The sequence below is a fragment of the Pundamilia nyererei genome, unplaced genomic scaffold, assembly GCF_000239375.1.
Source record: "Pundamilia nyererei isolate P.nyererei 1_Seehausen unplaced genomic scaffold, PunNye1.0 scaffold00031, whole genome shotgun sequence".
In the NCBI taxonomy this organism is placed as follows: domain Eukaryota; kingdom Metazoa; phylum Chordata; class Actinopteri; order Cichliformes; family Cichlidae; genus Pundamilia; species Pundamilia nyererei.
In genome coordinates this window covers 2243425-2263777 of record NW_005187432.1, presented here as the reverse complement: position 1 = coordinate 2263777, position 20353 = coordinate 2243425, and the positions used below count along the sequence as shown (strand labels likewise).

The 20353-nt window shown below is 40.5% G+C and overlaps 1 protein-coding gene across 4 annotated transcripts in view; it reads right to left on the bottom strand.

Annotated features, from left to right (window-relative positions):
• mtcl1 (microtubule crosslinking factor 1) overlaps positions 1-20353 on the bottom strand; it is a 76269-nt gene that overhangs the window by 10177 nt on the left and 45739 nt on the right. For all 4 annotated transcript variants that reach the window (XM_005729040.1, XM_005729041.1, XM_005729042.1 and 1 more), the window contains 7 exons: positions 18267-18368; positions 17092-17316; positions 13996-14166; positions 9673-9840; positions 4045-4317; positions 843-1184; positions 282-361 (listed from right to left, as the gene is read on the bottom strand). In XM_005729040.1, the coding sequence (XP_005729097.1) occupies positions 282-361; positions 843-1184; positions 4045-4317; positions 9673-9840; positions 13996-14166; positions 17092-17316; positions 18267-18368 (1361 nt within the window). The remainder of the gene's footprint in view (positions 1-281; positions 362-842; positions 1185-4044; positions 4318-9672; positions 9841-13995; positions 14167-17091; positions 17317-18266; positions 18369-20353) is intronic.

Below are 20353 nucleotides of genomic sequence, written 5' to 3'. Positions count from 1 at the left end.
ACAAAGGAACTCGGTCTGTGTTTTAAAACTTTGTGAATTATTTAACAGCGTAGTGAGCTGGATCTCATCGCTGCCATAAAAGAACAATCACCAGTCTCCCCGTCACTACAAGTCACACTTAACAGAATCAGCAGGGCCAATCAGTACGTACGAGCAAGAAAGTACTGCAGGAGGCCGGATAATCTGCAGCCAGTTAGTTATTGGTTAAAAATTTACAGCAGACTTTACAATACTCCAGCTTTTTGAACTCAGTTTAACATAATTCTGTCTCTGGTGGTTACCTGAGCAGACTCCCACCCTCCCTCATCTTGTCTTCTGAGTAAGCAGCAGCATCTTCTCTCTCCGAAATCTCATTTAGGGCCTGAAAGGCAACAGACACAACAGTTAAAACATGTTGAGGGAAGGGGGTTCAGTGCATAACCCTATTTAATCTAAATATTGTGGAATTTTGGCTCACTTCTCCTGGAAACAGACACTGAATGATAAATTTGTGCTTCTTAGATTTTAATATACTTTTAAATATAACCTCTTAAAATCTAAACTGGTGTTTGTGAATAATGTTTCACACTTCATAGCTAAATGAACTAATAAATATAAAACAATGAAAGAAGAAATGAAACACACGTATTAATGAAGATTACGCTATCAACTAAAATGAAAACATAACATAACTTGTTTTTACCTTTATTTTAGATTCAAATTTACATTAAGATGAATTTTCATTAGTAACAGCTCAAAATCTAAGGAAGATGTTTTTTCACATAGTGTAGCTATCACACACATGCACAAATTTTCCTTTGTCTCTTCAAAGGTCATATTGAACTCATACAGATGTGCGTTACCTCCTTCATACAGGGAAACCTCTTCTCACTCTCCAGTCTGGAGGGTGGAGGGACCTCCGGTCCACTCATGGGGTCCAGAGACAGTGCGTCCAGGAACAGGTTGTCTGCTGAGCCTTTGAGCCCCATCGCAGCCCCCTGCTCCTCCAGAATGGCCTCGGAGTCAGAGTGGGAACGTGTGGGGGGCATCAGGACAGGTGTAGCCGTACAGGGGGAGCGGGGGGTGTGAGGCGACCGGGGAGCCTGGCAGGGACTGTCCTGAGGTGAAAACATGCCTCTGTAGGATGTGCTGCCATCTTTAACGTCAGAGCCCTCACCTCGCCGAGAGTTAAGTTCCCTCTGCATCTGCATGAAGTACGACACATGTGCTGGATAAGAGTCTGGGAGCTTATTACCTGTAAATGCAGCGAGCGCAGTCATCAAACATAATAAAACTGTAATTACTAAATGTGTCAGGACAATTTTAAACAAATATAAGCAGAATAAATATGCGAAAAAGGTTTGAGTTGTGTCTCTTTCCTGATGCTCCTTTTTCAGACGCACAGTGTTAAGCGTATATTCATGATGTGCTGATCTCATTAATTTTTCTTTTCTTTTTTTATGCAAAAATTAAATTTTTACCACGTGACATATTTTATTTATGGGATAATAAAATCCAATTAAGAAGCTAAACTAAAAGAACAGCTTGATATTTTGGAAAACACTGGCATGTGCTGAGTGTTCAATGAAGAATGACACAGATCTCATGTGTGCATGCCAAGTTTAAACCAACCGAGGTGCCAAACAGTAACACAGACTGGCAGAACCACAGAGACCAGCCGGCCTAAGTTTGTACAAAGGTATAAAAAAAGCAATCTGACTTTTTACTCTAAGCTAATCAGCTGCTAGTGAAAGTGGCACATTTGCCATCATGAATCTTGAGGTCGATGATTAAGAATTTTAAAAGCTCTACAGCTTTATATCAGATAATATACAAGTTTTTTTCTTTTCATGAGCAGCAAACAGATTTTTATTTGACATCAAGTTCCCTTAAAATTTATTTTGAAGAGTGATCTTTAGACACACCTCTCTGAGACATGAAACATTGCCACTGCGTGGTTTTAACCAAGCTCATCCATTCACCCTACTGGCTCCTTCACAGGTTTAGCACTATAAAGCATGCAAAACCTCTCATGTGGTCCTGCAGTCAAGGGAAGTGTGCAAAGAAGCTCCCATTTTAAAATGCACAACTTTAGTGCAGAAAGTTGTCCGATCACATGTTAGTGCACTCGGAGTGCTGGACCCGTGCCTGGATACAAGGGAGGGTTTCATCAGAAAGGCTACATCTGTACATGGATGCAGCTTGTCTGCCATTATTAGTTGATAGTACACAGCACTCAACTCTCTCATTAAATCTAGCTCAAAAAACAAAACAAACAAACAAAAAACAGAAATAAGCCAACCTGGTGATGCTATGATGCCTAAATTGAGGCTCCAAAATGGGAATTCCCATTAAAGTGTATCTATCCTTTAATTTAGCTTCTTCTGCTCCTTTTAGGGGTCACTTCCCTCTCACTCTGTCCCTAGCATCCCTCTGTCACACCAACGCTCCTTACCACCTTCACTACCTCTGCTCCTTGCACATGTACATCTCCATCTGTTCTTCTCATTCACAACCATGTATTCTCTGATCACTCCTCTTCTTTCCAGTACATATCTCCACCTCTCTCTTTTTTTTTTACATTATCCATTTCTGTTAAGCAGAGGAGGCTTTTACCACACACGCGCTATATTCTTGTGCTCTGTTACTCCAATGTCACTCGCACAGTAATCCACCTGCAGCACTTGAGGTTAAGCACCTTGTTCCTGGCTTGAAGTTTAAGGAAGAACAGCCACATTACTCATTCACTTTCAGCCTGCCAGTCTGAGCAGTTCAGTGGATGACCTGCACTTTATAGTTTCCTGCAACATTGCTGAATAATGCATTTCCACCTCCTGCTCTGCATCTCCATTCAGAGGTGCATCAGCAGTTTTTTCCCCCTCTCTGAGCTGGAAAGCGTAAACTATATTCAGATAGGTGTATTCCTGTCCCCTGGTCTGAATGATAATACGCTCACACACACATCATATTAATCAGTGTGTAGTTCTACTTCCTGCCCTGAACATCAAAACGCAAAAAGTGCAATGCTACAGCTCGTCTAATTAAATCGCACAAAGGACATAAATTATTCAGTTATGCTCAATTATTGCATCTACTATAATCGCCCTGAGTCCTTTGTCTGGGTTTCTTTGTCTCATACCTTTATTAAAACACTGATGCAGCAAAAGAAATGCATAAAAAAAATCTATTAGCTATAATTTTGTTGATTGTCTCCCCTTAAAACTTTATTTCTAAAAAGTTTTAAATAGCTTTAGTTTTTCCCTCTTTATCTCCGATGTCTCAGGTCTAAGACTCGTGCAAAAGACATTCAGAGCTCACAGAGATTAAATAAAGATTATACGCTGCCATCTTTGCCTAGTCTCCCTCACAAAAGAGGGATATTAGGCAACTCAGATAAACTTTAAGAACTTCTGTCTAGCAGAAATGCCAGGACTCGGATGAATGCAATGATCATAATATAAAAATATGGCAAAATTATTTTTTAAAAATTGCTTCATGTTTTCTATATCAAAGCACAGAAAGCAGTAACGTGACGACGTGCTACAAAAAAAATGATACAAGACCGTCTCTCAAATATGAAGATTTAAAGCTTTTCTCTGTTTTATATCAATGTATAACAGGAATATTTTGGTTTTTTGCCTGTGAACAAGAGAAAACACGTCTATAAAATGGCATTAACTGTGAAAAATGTTTTGGCTATTTGTAAGAGTTAAGAATTGAAATGTCTGAGTTTTCTTTTAACTTACTTATTGGTCAATAAACTGAACTGCTGATCAGTTATCAGGAAAGTTCGATCCCAGAATGAAACCTGCAACTTCTGCTGTTGTTTCTTGATAACGTTCAGCAGGAGGAGCTGCTGAAGTTGTCATGGAGCTGTAAATCTTCACATTTATTTTGGGAAATTGTAGTCCAGTTTGAAGTTAATTTCAAACCTTGTAAACAGATGAATCCAATGATTCCATTACAGCAAAGACCTCAGATTGAGTCAAATCTTGCCAAATCTTTCCTTCTTTGCCATTATTACCACTACTATTCTGTCTGTTTTTACTCCCGCCCTTCTCTCACCCTCTCCATCTTCCGGTGGAGCTCCCGCATACAGCTGTCCCACTCCTGCCGCTCCCTGTCGAAGTGCTCCTGGAGATCGACCCTCTCCCGGTTCCACCTCTTCTCTCCGTGCTGCAGCTTCCAGCGCAGATCCAGCGACGTGTTGTGGCTCTCGGCAAGCAGACGACGATGCTCCTCGCGCTCCAGCTTCAGGGCCCACTCGGTGTCTGCAGCTGGCTCCCCTTCGCCTCCCTGCGCTTCACCTCGCACCTTACCTTGCTCCTCCTCCTCCAGCTGGTCGAAGATGAGACACAAATATTGAAAAGAGATGATAAATAAAAAACACAGAAAAAGAGAAAATACCAGAGAATAGTAAAAGTCTCTGCAGTGGCAGTTTGCTGTTAAATTTTTGATAGCATTTCTGTTTAATTTGGCTTTAACGTTATTAACATGAAGGCAAAACACTTATTACAAAACCATCCTACTGTTTTGTAATTTCTGTGAAAGACTGCTTTAATTTTAGAGCACAACATTTGTAAATAGAAAGTTTTCAGACAATTAAAAGATCTTCTTCCAAACTTTCTGTCAGTTCAGTAACATACAAACGTGAGTGCAGCCAAGCAGGTCACCAAACCACAAAATAATAAATCAATGTCAAAACAGAACAGAAAAACGAATGAAAAGGCGTTGGCTGAAACAAACGCTCACTCTCACACTACGAATGATCGACACGTGCGGACGAGCCAACAATTAAACGGCTCACTGGGACTGATCGGTGTCATTTTGCAATGCTGAAAATCACAGTGTTATGCCAGCAGCAGCATACGTGTTAGATGAAGATGTAAACAGACGCTGTAGTCTTTAATAAGTAAGAGAAAACTTTTACAATGCAAATTTTTGTTTGAATCCTAATCAACAAACGAAGATTTTAGGCATGACGTTGGTTCAAAGAGCAGCTTGAAGAAATATATTCTCAAATAAAAGAGTAGTCGATAAAAACCTTTGGGAAATTTAAGAGAATCAATATCACTTTCAGGCTTCTATTATACATACTTGTAGTCAGAAGACGGTTTGCTTAGCTTAGAATAAAACTGAAAAGATAGGGAATGTAGGTTGATCCTGAGAGCTCAGAGCTCAGTGCATTTCAAATTGAAAAAAATGAAACAAAAGCAAATTAAGAACTCTTTACCACATCTTCCTACAGGACAAAAATAAATAAAATTAAACAAAACAACTATATTATCATATTTTCAGTGCTTCCTAGAAACATTTTACTCTTGTATGTATCAAAAAAAACTGACGACAGTCTTCTCTAACTTTATATTCCTTATGTTTTGTCCATTTACTCGGCCTGTAGCAGTATTCAACAGCCTGTTATCAAAGTTCTGCTGAACTGAGGGTGAAAGTCACCAAACACAGAAGTTAAAAAAAAGGACGAGGCAGAGAGAAAATTAAAAGCAGCAGAAGGCTTTTCACTTTTCTCTCACTGCACTGCGGCTCTGGGTCCTTCTCCAAAGCATTGCTGCTCACTCACCTAATCAACACAACAAAGCAGCACGGTTCTTGTGCCGGTCCAACTCTTCCCACTTTTCACGCTGAACTCTTTATCGTTACACAATTACTGTGCAGACATGCAGGTGAGAATGATCTTCTTTTATAACTTAAGGGCCAAATAAAAGGGTAAAATGGCACGATAAGCGATAAAAACCATCCACTTTATTGCCCAGGTGAGGCTGGAGCCTAACCCAGCTGTCATGGATCGAGAGGTGGGGGTATCCCCCGGACAGGTCACAGGTCTGAGGGGGGTCCAATCAATCAGTCACTCTCACCTTCACACTTACATTCAATTTAGAATTGCTAACTAACCTAAAGTAGCCGGAGAAAACCCACATAGGAACAAGGTGGAACAAGCAAACACCACACCTGGATCTGAACCAAGGACCTTCTTGCTGCTAGGTGACTTTTTCCCAACTTAAAACCAGTTCAAATTAATTAAAATAAATTGAATCTCTGCTGTACACAGCGAAATGACAAGAGAGGATGACAAAGCGGTTATTCTGCAGCAGGCAGAGACAGTTCAAACCTGAATTTATATGTCTAACCACACAATAGCGGGGAGGGGGGAGGAAGAAGAAGGGAATCAGGCATTCTGCAGATTCTTCAAAGCTGCAGAACAACGAGAGGGAAGCTTCTCTTTCTGCAGAGCGGAGCTTTGTAGTCTTAAGACATGCTTTCATTCCAAGACATAATGGTACAAAGTAGAGTCTGCAGCAGGAGAGTCGTGCACACGGACCTCCTCAAACACGAGCTTCCGTTCTCTCATTCACAAATATTTGCCTTGTAGGCTTTTTATCTGTTTTAAACCTGCCTAATTTGACACCGGAGGAGACGATGAGTACACTTAGAGCTGCTGAACGAATGCTATAAGTCAGACTCTGCGGTATTATTAATACAGGCAGCTCTGTAGGGGCGAGCAGGTGGCCAGACCAGAGCATGAAACAGGAGGCAGCGTAAGCAATAACATAATCACTGGTTATGTCCACAGGTGAGAGCAATTTCCAATTCGACTCTGGTCTACTGGGCTGTATAATAATCCTGAATGAGAAGTATATTTCTAAAGTCCTAATAAGTGAAGCAAGTAAAGAACTCTGCACAGTTATCAGAGCAAATAAGTACATTAGTTCCCACTGTGGCCTTCAGCGACCTCTCCTCTGTGGAAGGATTGAACCGTGTAAGAGATTTACAGATTAAAAGCACAAGAGTTAAAAAGATAATCTTCCTCCTTTGACTCGAGCCTCTTAATTGGTTCCCAAAGCTGCAGTTTCCTTTAAAAAAAAATCAGCTCAGGCTGATAAGAGACACTTCTCCACCCACAAAGGGTTTCAAATTTTTAGCTCTCAGCAAAGTGGTCAGAGAGGACATTCAGGACCCGGTTCGATTCTCAACGGGAAAGAAAGTTTTAGATTTCCCGCGCGGCGACAGCGAGGTACCCACAGAGATGCACGCAAAGAAAACACACTCAGCAAACGCTGCCAAACAAATGTGCTGCTTCTCAGAATAAAGTTGCTGTTTATTTCGCCTCATGTGAGATTTAAACGATTTAATTATGTTTGACCTTAAATAACAGTTTTCCTTAGAAACACGCTGTGAACATAATCCCGACACTTCAGTCAGAGAACTGCTTGTTGCAACAGATTTGTTGCAGCAGAGTTCCCCGCTTCCTTTGAATCTGTTACAACAAAATTTAGGAGTGATTGATGACTAATTATCTCCTTTGAGCCTACAGATGGGAGCTGGGAGGGAATCAAACAACAGGTATCTTAATTAGACCGCCAGACTGTGAGGGGAGTTTTGAAAAATGACATCAGAAGAGTAAGCCATCGATCTAGATACGTATACCTCAAATGTTTCCCTTTTTAAACCCTATAAAGTTTGAACCATGAAATAATACCCAAAAAATTATAATTTCTTGAAACTTGAGTTTTTACTGAATATTCTGACAAATGAAAAAGAAAAAAAAAATCAGTTTGCAAATATGAGTTTTAATTTAGATCTTTTTTTGCTACAGCCAGCAGTTTTGTGTAATTTATTGCTTAAAAATTTGTTGTGCAATTTGTTCAGGTTTTCCAGGCAAAAGAAAATTACACTGATGCTATAGGGGTCTCAAAACCTCACAAAAACACACGGATTAAAACGATACTCGTGGCTTTAGAGCAGGGGTCCCCAATCCCAGTCCACGAGGGCCGGTGTCCCTGCAGGTTTTAGATGTGTCCTTGTCCCACCACAGCTGATTTCAATGGATAAATAACCTTCTTAACATGTCTTGAAGTTCTCCAGAGGCCTGGTAATGAACTAATCATGTGATTCAGGTGTGTTGACCCAGGGTGAGATCTAAAACCTGCAGGGGCACCGGCCCCCGTGGACTGGGATTGGGGACCCCTGCTTTAGAGGGGTAGGTCCATTACTCGCTCTTTTAGCTTCTGCCCTCCACCAAGTCATAAAGAAAATATGTGGCTGGTTTTAAAAGTGCTTTTATAACAAACCTTTTTAACAAACCATTTTTATAAAACACTAATTACCTCCTCTAAGGAAGTGACTGGTTTAGATCAGGGTTGCCAAACTCGTTTTACATCGTGGGCTACATACGGGCCACTTTGATGTGAAGTGGGTCATATCAGTGAAGCTACATGATAAACGTGTAAAGGTAACAGAAAATGTCCTTGTATTTTTGGGTAGTATGGATTCCACTATAAGATGGGGGTCTTTACTAATGCAAAAAGCTGTTAAAAAATATGAAAATACAGTTAAAAGTTCAAAATCTATGCACTCCATATGTTTTTTAAAGCTGTCCAATGGGCCAGATTTGGAGTTGTTGCTGGGCAGATTCTGGCCCTCGAGCTAAACCAGGAGTGTTAACCATCTATAATCCTCCTAACAGACAGATTTACAAAGACTTTTATCTAAGATTAACTTCTGGAAACAATCTAATTTAATTTTGGAAGAATTATTTATTACTTTATTAGCGAGGTGCAGATTTTATTTTCTATTGGGATGTCTCATTATTCAGCAAATATAAAATGATAAATGGACTGGTACTGACATGATGCTTTTCTACTCAATTAGTTTGTGAGAAAGCAGTCCAAGTGCTTTCTTACTACGAGCCTTATCCACCCATTCACACGCTAACACACACGATCCCTTCAATATCTCGGCCCAAGGTACTCCGACATGCAGACTGAGGAGGCTTGTGACATTAGCAGACCTGAGCCACATGCGTCTTTGCTATAATCCACACTAGATTTACACTTACAGATTCGCTAATCCACCACAATCTGGCATTAAAATTGTCAGACAGTCGGTTTCAGACAGCATACAGCACTGTGTAAACGGCTTCCTCGTCATTTTATTTATTGCTCTGCCAGACAGCAGCCATGCTATCACACAGGGCTTTGCCAACAACAGTTTTCTTTTTTGAGCCATTTGATTAGCCAAAACGAATCAGATACATCGATCCGTTACTAAAACTGGTCTTTTTAATAGTTAATAGTTGATGCAGGAAAGCATGCTTTAGCAAATAAAACTACCTGGATGTGTTTGTTATATCAGCAGACTTCAGCATTTATGACACCAACACAAACATCAGGTTACACACAGCCATGTCATTTTTAGATGAGGATGGTATACTTTCAAAGTACAAAGCACTTCTATCTCATTAGGAATATGAATGAGTGCTTTAACAGCTGTTTTCAGTTCTGTAAGATGTGCACAGAGTCACACTGAACAATTAGGCTCAAAGCTGAATTAATTAGTTTGCGCAAAGACAGATTATATCCATTGTGCAGTGCCAAGAGTGTGATTCATCATTATTTCCTTGGATGCGGTTCTTTTTTTAAATTTAATCGGTGAGGAGAGATTATGAATGTTCGTTTGTTTGTCAGATGTGATATGGTTTAAGACACTATTTAGAGTTATTATTCATTCCAGCGCTTTACTTTCAAACTTTCTAACTGGCCAAAGAGGAGCAGTGAGCTCACAGGTAGAAAAAAGGGAAAACAAAACAGGTTTTCTCTGAGTGCGAATAGGCAAAAAAAAAAAAAAGCAGATTGTGTCCTGTCCCTTTAAAGGTGGGTGCTGAGACGCCATCTGTACCTGGGCGACATGGCACTTCATCTCTGCCCACTTGACCTCCCAGGCGGCTTTGTCATTGGCGTAGGATTGCTGCAGTTGGCATCGCCGCGCCTCCTCCTCCCGCAGCTCCTCTCGAAACTCCTCCAGCAGCGTCCGCAAGACCTGCAGCACTCGACGTGTCTCGCCGAACTGCACGAACAGGATGTAGACAAAACAATCATCAGAAGCACACATTGGGCAAACTGTGAACGAACACACTCAGAATCCTTATCTTGAAAACTGTGATTCATTCAACCCGCGTCCTTTTTTCTCTGAATCACCTCGGGATGAACCTGCTTTGTGAGCGTTTTATAAAATCATTTTTACTTTTCTTCTTGTCTATTCTACTCTATTTTTTTCTATCCTTGTCCTTTTTTTGACCTCGTCGAGTAAAGAGCTGAAAGCTGGGTGAGAATAAAAAAAACTGTTTAAAATTCCTTCAGAACTTCTGAGCAATGCGCTAATTACGGCTGCAACAAAAACTTTCGTCATCCAGGATCTGGATTCGGATTCGTATGGCTCATGGCTACATGAGCAGCAGCATCCAGTCGAGCACAGGGAAACGAACAGCGGTGCTTGCCTGAGCTGTCTGCTCAGAGAGGTGTTTGCAGAGCTGTTTGCCTCTGGTGGTCCTGCTGCGGAGAGGTTTCAGGTCTTGGCAGGAGGCAGTGAATCACAAAAAGAGTCTGATCACCTCGAGGTGTCAATACAGCGCTGCCGGCTCTGAGAACATAACATGAGCGCAATAGTTGCAAACTATTGTTTGCTTGAGTCTTCTATAGTTCATTTTTTTATTTATGTTTTTAGGGTAAATAATACCAAAACAAAGATAAGAGGAAAAAAGGATCCAAAGACTGAGGCTCTCATTATAAAAGGAATATAAATAGCTGTGCTTTTACCTTTCTAGCATACTCTATATAACAGAAGTCAAACTCATTTTAATTAATGAGCCACAGGCAGCCCAATATGATCCTAAGTGGGCCATGTCAGAGAATTTCTCGCACAATAAACTCATAATTTTCCCGTTGCTTTTAGTGTAAAACAATAAAAAAATGTTCAAATTTAATGAAGAACCCATCTACGGAGTACATGATGAATGATCTGAGAAAAGAACCTGACATGTTTTTCCCATATTAGCCCCAGAACTGAATTTAAAACCTTGATCTCGACTCCATCATATTGTTAAGACTTACTAGTATCATATTTTCCCAATAGGGCTCTTCCCTCTCAGCCTGCAGGCTTACTTGTGGTTTCTGGAGTTTCTAAAAGTAGAATGGGAGGCAGAGCCTTCAGCTATCAGGAACAAACTCCCAGTTTGGATTTAGGACACAGATATCCCTCTCTACTTTTCGGATGAGACATAAAAGTTTCCTTTCTGATAACACGTAAAGTTAGTCCTGGAACTGATTCTGAGTCTGATTTAATCAAGGCTGATCAGCTTTTAGTTATGCTGCTATTGGCTTAGCCTGCTGGTGGATTTCCTGTGATTCAGATTCATCGATCATTTATTATCTATTCCCCTCTTTGTGTTCATATCCTTCACAGCTGTTACAGTTTTCATAGTAGTACATTTTCACCCGTACAAGATTAAAAACAAAGGGGCCATTTGACCATTTATATCACTTTCACCAGAAAAGCTCATATCTAGCAGACGTCACAGTCGCAAAAATCATTCAGCCTGGGTTTTGTTTTCTTATGACCTGCTCCTATGCTTCTTCTGACCAGCCACACCCACCAGTCCTCAGTACATACACCTCCACCTTTGGTAGATTATCTTGATGCCTGACCTTTCAAGCATTCTGTTTTCTTAACCTTTCCTCATACTTTGGGTTCTGCCTCAGCCTGATCCTCCCTGTGCTCCCTGTCTGCCTGTTTTTGTAACCTTGAACCTGTACTATTGAAGTAAAACTCCCTTTCTGCCTTTACAGCCTGCCTCCTGTTGTGCTTGTAAGGCCACAGGATAAAAACAATCAAGGTTTCACAGGTCTCACATTTCTATAAACTACAAGAGTGAGCAATCACCTTCACTCAGAAGTCGCTATAAAACACAACAAATTCTACAAGTGAGTTTAATATAAAGAATGAGGACCACGGGCCAAGTTTTAAAGAAATGAATCAGCTCCTATGAAGCATTTCTTTACTTCTTTACTTTCCCTTAAATATGTAGGTTGTCACAGCACAATGAGCCACTTTACAACATCATCTACCATTGTGATTTAAAGCTAGTATTATGCTAGCAACAGCAGTGAATTTCTAGCATCAGTCTCAGCATCAACAACCAGAAACAGCGATTAAACCTCGTATGAATGACTGAGGAAAGTGGAGTGAATGGAAGATCCCACCCATGTTTAAGCAGCAACACAAAAACCACAATCTGGTTCAAACGTCGTTGCCAAAACCGGTGACGTCAGTATCCGAGTGCTGTGAAGTCAACGGTTAGACGTCAACATTCAGCTGCTGGAAAAACACCACGTTCACAGACTGCTTAGTCTAATTAAAGGAGGAGCTCTCCCTACCAGAAATGTGATGAAAGTTCACAACGACTGCAGAACTTATCTGCTGTATGTAGGCTATTCATATATGCTTAAGCACTTCAATCATATCAGCCAACTGCAGCACCCGAAGGAATGAAGGATTTCTTCATCACCAATCTGACTTCTGCCTACTTTCTTCTCCGGTTGTCACTGAGAACTGTGAATGACCCTTTCACATCTTAAAATAATCTTATGTCACTAATATCTCACTCTGGCTGCAGGACCTATGATCTGTGCTTGCTCTGCTCTGCTGCATGTGTGCAAATGCTTACTATATCAAGTCTGCATTTCTGCCCTCACGTTAACCTACTATGCACGCTTGTTCATATACTGAAGCTACAATGTCAGATCATTGTACACACCATTTTTGAGATGCTGGGAAAAATCAAAACACGACAAAGTAGAGCACTTAGTGCTGCTTAATAATGCATTCGACCCAAAATGTCTAGCTGCTTTCTTTACTTTAAGGGGGGTCAGCTGAGGTACTGAAAGGAGATTTTATCACATGAAAGATCTAGAAATTCAAAAAAAGGAAGCTCCTTTTGTCTCCTGATGTTTGCATAAACAAGAAGCATAAAACTGGGTTTACCCAAAATAATTACCGTCTCTAACCAGTTATGTAGGTCAAAATTCCCATCTGCATACTGTGCCAAGCAGCTCCAATGAATATCTGCCAAACACTCATTTGCACACAATGAAAGAGTAAAAAAAAAAAAGGGTATAACTTTTGATGTGTTTTCTTTTTACAGTTACTGAAGTCTCCATTACATCTTACTGTATTCCACTCCGTTTTACTAAACACAGCTTTGAACCTTTTTGTTTGTGTTAGAGCTCACGGTCATTCTGAAAATATAAATTCATTCATCCAGAAAACTGTGCTGAAGAAAGAACAAAGAAACCGTGTTATCATAACTGCACTAAGGATGATGGAGCTTGAAACAAATAGTAGTAGAACTGCAGCCAAAGCCCTTTTTTCATTCAGTAATACCATCGTACAGTCATCGTGCCTCAAACTTGACATCCTATCCAAGTTTATTACATTTCTGACGCACGCTGTGCTCGTATTATACTCATAAGGTTGCCAAATTCATGCTTTTGAACACAGTAAGTGAGAGTCATTATGTGAGGGACCATTAACAAGCTTTTGCTCCTTAAAGTGCCCAGAAAGACTCCACCAGACGAATGACTCAATTTCAGATCTTTGCCCTAAACGTGCAACAGAAAAAGACGATCTTATCCACACGGATTAAAATGGCAATAAATTTAAACATTACTGGGGCTCAGTTTGGGAGAATTTGCAATGAGTGTCGGATTCAAGATGGGAAGAGGCTCTAACTGGATAGAGATCAGGGCACACTGTGGTCATGAAGGGATGGACATGATACTCAGGTCAACTCTGGCAGGTAAATGACGGTCAGTTGGTACTTTGGGGTCCAAAGGGTGCCAAAAGAAATTCCCCACACCCTTACAGCCCTACTTGCAACCTGATCTATTCATACAAGCCAGGATGGTTTCATGGTTTCATCATGTTTACAGTAAATTCTGACTCCACCATCTGAATGTTGCAGCAGAAGTCGAGACTCGTCGATTTCTAAACCAGGTTGTCTTGACCATGCCTACATGACACGAAAGACCAAGTCGCTGCCATATGATTGGCTAATCAACTAATCGTGTTAATGAGCAGCTGAACAGGTGTCTCTAAAACGGTGTTTGCCTTTTTACATTTCATAAAGCGTGTGTGACAGTGGAGCTGCTGTAAGAGGCGCTGTACCTGTCTTTGGTGCTGCAGGTGACGGTCAGGTGACGGCAGAGGGATGATGGGTGTGGTGTCGGGGACGTCCCCTGGAGTCTGTGGTAAACACAGTCTGTCGTCTCGGTCTGACTCCCCCTCTGCCTGCTCCATGATCACTCCCAACTCTGGGAAGCCCTCCAACTTCTCAAACTGGAACAGATGATAGAGCAACAAAAAGCCATGTTTTCATTCGTGCGCTTAGTTTGTGGGTTTTTTTGTTGTGTACCAACACATTCTGTTTCAGGCTCACAATCGCTGAGCCTTTCCCAGCATGCAACAGACAGAAGCTAGTGACACACCCAAGTCTTTCACCAACACATCTGAGCTATCTAATACGAACAACAAGTCCTGCTCAAAATCCATACCCGTGAGTTTAAACCACACAAGTATTCAGTCTGGGTTATTTTGGAGGAAATGAACTCACACTTAAGTTATGCAAAAATTATTATTATTTTTCCCTTTTTTGACAGCTGGATAATCTGCTCCTTCACCCATTTAATTCCTTAATTTTCCACCTGAAAAACATCCTCGAAATTCAGTCAGTCAAAGCTCCACAACTCTAAGCCCTCAAATGAAAATCTCTGGGCTCCAAGGATAAGAGACACTCGGGAGAATTTTGAAACACAATAAGTCGCCGTCTCCTTATCACCAGGTGACAGTGAGGCAAAACTCCAACGAAAAAAGGAAAAAGGGCATTTTTAATAAATGGGAGCTTTGTAACGCCGCAGATGCCGATGTTATTGAACTCGTTCCAAAAAGTCTCGGCTGTAACTCTAATAAATTTGATGCAACAGATAGAAAGCAAAACAAATGATCGAGCGTGGTGTAATGCTCGTCCTATATCGTTGCATGCATGTCAGCAAAGACATACGTCTGACCGAGGTCAGCAGTGAAGGGAATCATGGAGAACATTTGCAGAAGGAACAGCGTGCACTTACAGATCTTTCCGTATTTGAGGCATTGGACTGTACACACTTAAAATGACAATGCCCCTGCACGATTAAGAGGCGGATAGAGTGCTTGCTGCTTTGTGCTTTAGACGTTACATATCACAGCCTTCTCAGTGTGACTTGTACAGAAGTGTAGTATGGCCTTCCCTGTCAGTTAGAGGAGCTCAGTGCTCTTTATGCTTTCTGTTCCAGGGAAACAGCCTAGAGGCAAAAATCATTCATTCAGGTCTATGGAGTGCATCAATCAGAAGATCCTCAAAAAACCCAAAAGAAATCCAAAATATTTCAAATGTTTCTCGACACTCTGACAGAAAAAACACAGCAGAAGCAACCGAAGCTGACTTATTTGATTTCTTCATGTGTTATACTTATACCATATTAATGCTTTTTAAATTATATTTAATGCTCTTTAATGCTATTTAAACCTTTTATGGTTCACACTACACCCTGCATTCACCGATCAGGGCAATCTGAGGTTCACCGTCTTGCTAGAGGACACTCATTCCTTGGCTTATCCAGCCTGCAGGTGGATGTTCTGATTGAAGGCTGACCCCATCCAGGATTTACAGTTGTGTAAAAGTTGCTCAAAGTAAAGTAAACTTATTCACAACTACACCATCTTCTATTGGTGGTGTAAATTTGAGTGTATTTATTATTCTTACTAGGATGGCTTTTGTTTCAAGTGTCCTGACACAGGACGATGTGCAAATGAGAATGTTCTCAATATAGAATCGTGAATAAATAAAGTTACTTGAATTTGAGTAGATTAATTATTCTCTACACGTGATTGGAGAGTTTTCCTCTCCGATCATGTTTAGCGTCAATAAACTGAAGTTATTCTAACAACAAAGCCAGCGCAATCTCAAACACATGGTCTCAGCAGCCTTGAGCCTTTGCAGACTAAACACCAAAATAAGTTCAGCAGCTCTTTCTTTTTTCAACCTTTTTTGTTTTTTAAAGGTGAGAAGCATCAATTTGCTTTACGGTTTCTGAATCTAAGGGCTGTAAAGCTCTTTGAGGGTATTATGATGATTAAAGGATATTAAAAAATCAAGTTTAATTATGATTTAAGGTCAAGGTAAGATAAGGACGATGTAAACACACAGAAAGAAACCTGCTGGTAACTCGCTGCTCCACCATCTGTACACAAATTAGGCTTCGATGAGTCAGGATAGAAAAAACGAGGGATTTAGAAACAGCAGCACAGAATTATGCAAAAACAGCTCATTCGAAGAAAGAAAATAAATTGTCCATCAGGAGAAAATTAAAGGAAAAGAAGTTATCGCTGCTGGCTGCGGTGCATAGAGTAATCCAGTGAGTGTATTCATCTAAGAAAAACAAAACCAAACACATGAATCTTATAAATTAGGAGTTTAATCAACCAGGGGCAGGAGAAGATAACAAGGAAAACATCGACCGCTGAATCAACAAGGTGAGCAACTAATGGAGTCGCTCAATCAGCCGGCCAACCAATTAACCATCGCAGGTGGGACGTACACACCAGTAAGAGGCACGGGGCTGGAAGTGAATCAGGATGAGTCACTTGTTTGCTGTCGTTTACCTCGTGTTGTTCCTAATGATTGACTTAAACCACAACCCACCTTATCTGCAGCATTTTTAAGGGATTTGGGTTACTCCGACAGCATATCTGCCCTGAACTACAGCTTCCTGGAACTTTATTTATTATTCAGTATATCCACGGTTACCTTTAATTCTCACTGGATGATGAGAGTAATGGAATGAATCCAAAATGCTGACTTCTGTGCACCAGATCATCTTCATGGATGATGCAAAAGGTAAAACCAACAACTGTTTCTGGATTCTGTGCAAAGTCCCCCACAAGAGAGTGAAGCGAAAAATACTGAAAAATTCATCAGACTCAGCTGGCTGCGGGGCAAAAGTTAAAAAAAAGAAGAAATAAAATTATTTTCTGCTTCAACTCTTTGATCCTTTCCCTTTCGTTCCCTAATTATTATTTTATTAACAATTATTTCTTTGCTTCATCATCACTTGTGTCTGGTTTCTGGTGCAATGAAGAGTCAAAGCGCTCAAAAAATGAAGAGAATCATTTCATCGATAAAAGCTTAAGTAAAAAGTAAGTCCACAAAACCCCTGTCGGACTCACCTCTGGGTGCACCGCGTCGTCTCCAGAGTCTTCCTTGCGTCCGAGCCTCCAGTGCATAAGGATCCACCTGAGCTTCATGTAGATGATGATGATGTTGCGTCTATAGAGGCGGACCTCTTGTTGCAGCATGGCTCTCTCCTGAGCCCAGGGCACCTCGTGAGTCTGAAGGCCCTGCAGCTCCAGACCCTCACGCTGGGCCTCCAGACGTAAACGCTCATCATCCTGCTGCAAAAAAACCTCCATTCATATAGTGAAATAAACAAAACAGATCAAATACATACATATAAAATCTTTGTTTATTTGGATTCGACCTTCCACTAATATCTTTGTTTTTGTACTCCAGCATGCTAAAACGTATGTTTTATTTTATGGTATTGTAAAATACACCTGAGAAACTGTCACTAGGCGTCTTTTCCAGTGTGAAGTTTTTCTTTAGTGTGTCGTCAAATATGAGGCTTTGCAAGAATGCTTTACAGCACTGAAAAATCTGAATAATTTTTCACATTTTAACCAGCCAATCCACAAACTTGTTTTTAAAAGAAAATGTATTATGTGCCAGATTATGGATCCTGATTCATTTTGATGGTAATAAAGAGGCCAGTGAAAACTTTAAAAAAGTTTTTATGTTCAATAGTTTTTGAGATCTGTGTGTGTGTGCTGGAAATTTTTCAAAAACTATATCTTAAAAAGTATCTGATATATAAAGCTAAAATTTCACACCAATCAGTACATATCATCAAACTCTGGACCATGAAGTTTATATGTAAATTGGTGACAGTTGAGCAGAAAATGGTCAGAAATTTGATGATTTGGAATCAAATTACCCAAGAGACAGTTGGGGATGAATCATAAAGTACCAAGAATACAAAACATAAGAAAAAAAGACAAAATTATGAACAAAAACAAATTTTGTTGCAAAGCTAAGTAGAATTAAACTCAAACTTGAATCAAATGAAGAGCAGTTTCATTGATAACGCATACTGAAGACTGTATCACATCAGTGTTGGTCTAAAACTATTCAATCAATCAATAAAAATACTGAAACTTTCTTTCCCATCAGATGGTGTCGTGCACTTAAAATTCTGCTCAGCCAGCAAAGATAGAAAACCCAGCAAAGAGTGATGCCGCTGCTCCTGCGCTTATTCTCTGAAGGCGTTCAGACTGAATAACCGTACCTGAGGCAGAGAAGCGACGGCCTCCCGTTCCTCCGTTGCCGCCCTCATCCTTCGCTCGTGATCCAGACGAAACTGGATGTCAGAAGCAGGCGTGTCCCGGAGCTGAACCCACAGCAGCACAGCAAACAATTATTTAACCATATCCCTGGATAAATTTACACACATACCGATGTCTCACGATTGGTCTTGAAGCTATAATTGAAAGTCAAACAGGGATTTGTGGGCGAGATTATTCTACTTGATCATATTTATAATTTTCAATCCACTGCAAAATAAAAACTCGCCAAGGAAGATGAGGGGGAAAAAAAACCCTCAAATGAGATCCGAGTTTTGTGCAAGCAAAAACCCCATTAAAGCTTCTTCAGCAGCATCTCGAGAAATGATTAGGATTTAATGCTGCTCGTTTCAGGCTGGACTGTTTCTTTATTTAGCAGCATCAAAGCTTTATGATCAAATTTCAAGCACTGGACTTTTTCATTTTTTTGTGAATTACCAAAGAGTTGCTTCACGTCTAATCGGGCAGGTGTAGAATTATTTCTATCTCCAAAATAAATCTTTCTAAACATACGAAAATTGTTAATGCACTAATAAATGGAGAATTTGCAGTTGAACTGATTCTTTTGTGTAAAAGTTTTCTGAAAGCGCATCTTTAAATATGAAAATGAGTTAATATCCAATTAAATATTAACTAACTTGCAAAAATTACCAAGTGATAAAGTGCATTAAAATAATTAAAATGCTGGAAAAAAAATGTGGTGCTAAAAAAATTAAAGCTAAAATATTACATGCCAACTGCAAAAGGAATTGGCAAAATTTGTTTAACTACAAGTGAGATAAAAATGCTCTTAGGGAAATGATATGTCCATGTTTATGGTTTTGAATGTGATGATTTGTCTTCGGTCTTCAGCTCTTTCATAAGACATCCGCATCTTTCCCTCTAAAAATACCCCAAACTGCAGACTGACAATTTGGAAATTGCAGCAATTTATAATGCGATTTCTCTTCTCTATCCTTTGCTGGGACTATACTGTACCCTCCAACAGCGAGTTGAGCTGTTCAGCGTGTACTGACCCTGGATCGCCTCCCTGTCAGCCCAATGTCAAATGCAAATCACACAGGCCAACAGTGCACTGCTAATCCTGCCATATCCAAGCTGCTTTCCCCATTCATTCACTGCACCTCGCAGATTATACTGCAGCAGAGAGCGCGGGGATAAAAAGAAATCCACACGAATGTGCTATAACTGTAACTGTAATAGTTGTGTGTCACATCGCTGTCGCTGCTGCCAGTGCTCTGCATTACATAACAACCGGCAATTTCTCTATGGAGCACAAACATGAGGCAGCGATTATGAATCACGGTGTCCTGCGATTACACAGCCAGTTTATTAATCAGCCGAGTCACCGAACGAGCTACCAGATCTGAGATGATGTGTGCTGGTAGCGCTCAGGTCTTTGATCTTCTGTGTGTGTGAGGGGAGGGGTGTGGGTATTGTGGTTCCCCTGTGTCAGCTGCACTTTTACATACATTAAATATGCTGAATCACGAAAGTAATACTGGTAGTGATGAACCAGAGCCAGAGGGCATCGTTGCAGAGTGCACTGCCTGCAGATTCAGCTAAAATACACTAAATACACACACAGGCCTAACAGGTCATCCTAATGTACTGCAGTTGTACACGGCTGCTGTTTAAAAGAGCAACAAACTGCCCGCCCACCCGCAGATGCATACAGGATCAGCAAATCTGCTGCAATGAATGAGCAAAATGTTTTCAAGCTCCTTTGAACTTTTATCGGTAATCAAACCTACTTCCAGGGGTGATACAAATTTTCAAAGAAAGACGAAAATGTGAAACCAAAGGAGAAATAAAATAAATTGAACATCAGTAGCCGTGGGAGTGGATTTTAGTGTGGAAGTAGAGTGAGTGGATGAAGTGACATCGTGTTCATCAAGAAGTGACCGTGGCTGGAGTGTCACTAGACATGCTGGACTTAGAGGCCTTCTGGACAGTTCAAATTTAACCCACTGTCATTTACAATCAGCCAAATTTGGAGTGTATTTGGATGTAATGTAAGATGCCTTTGTTA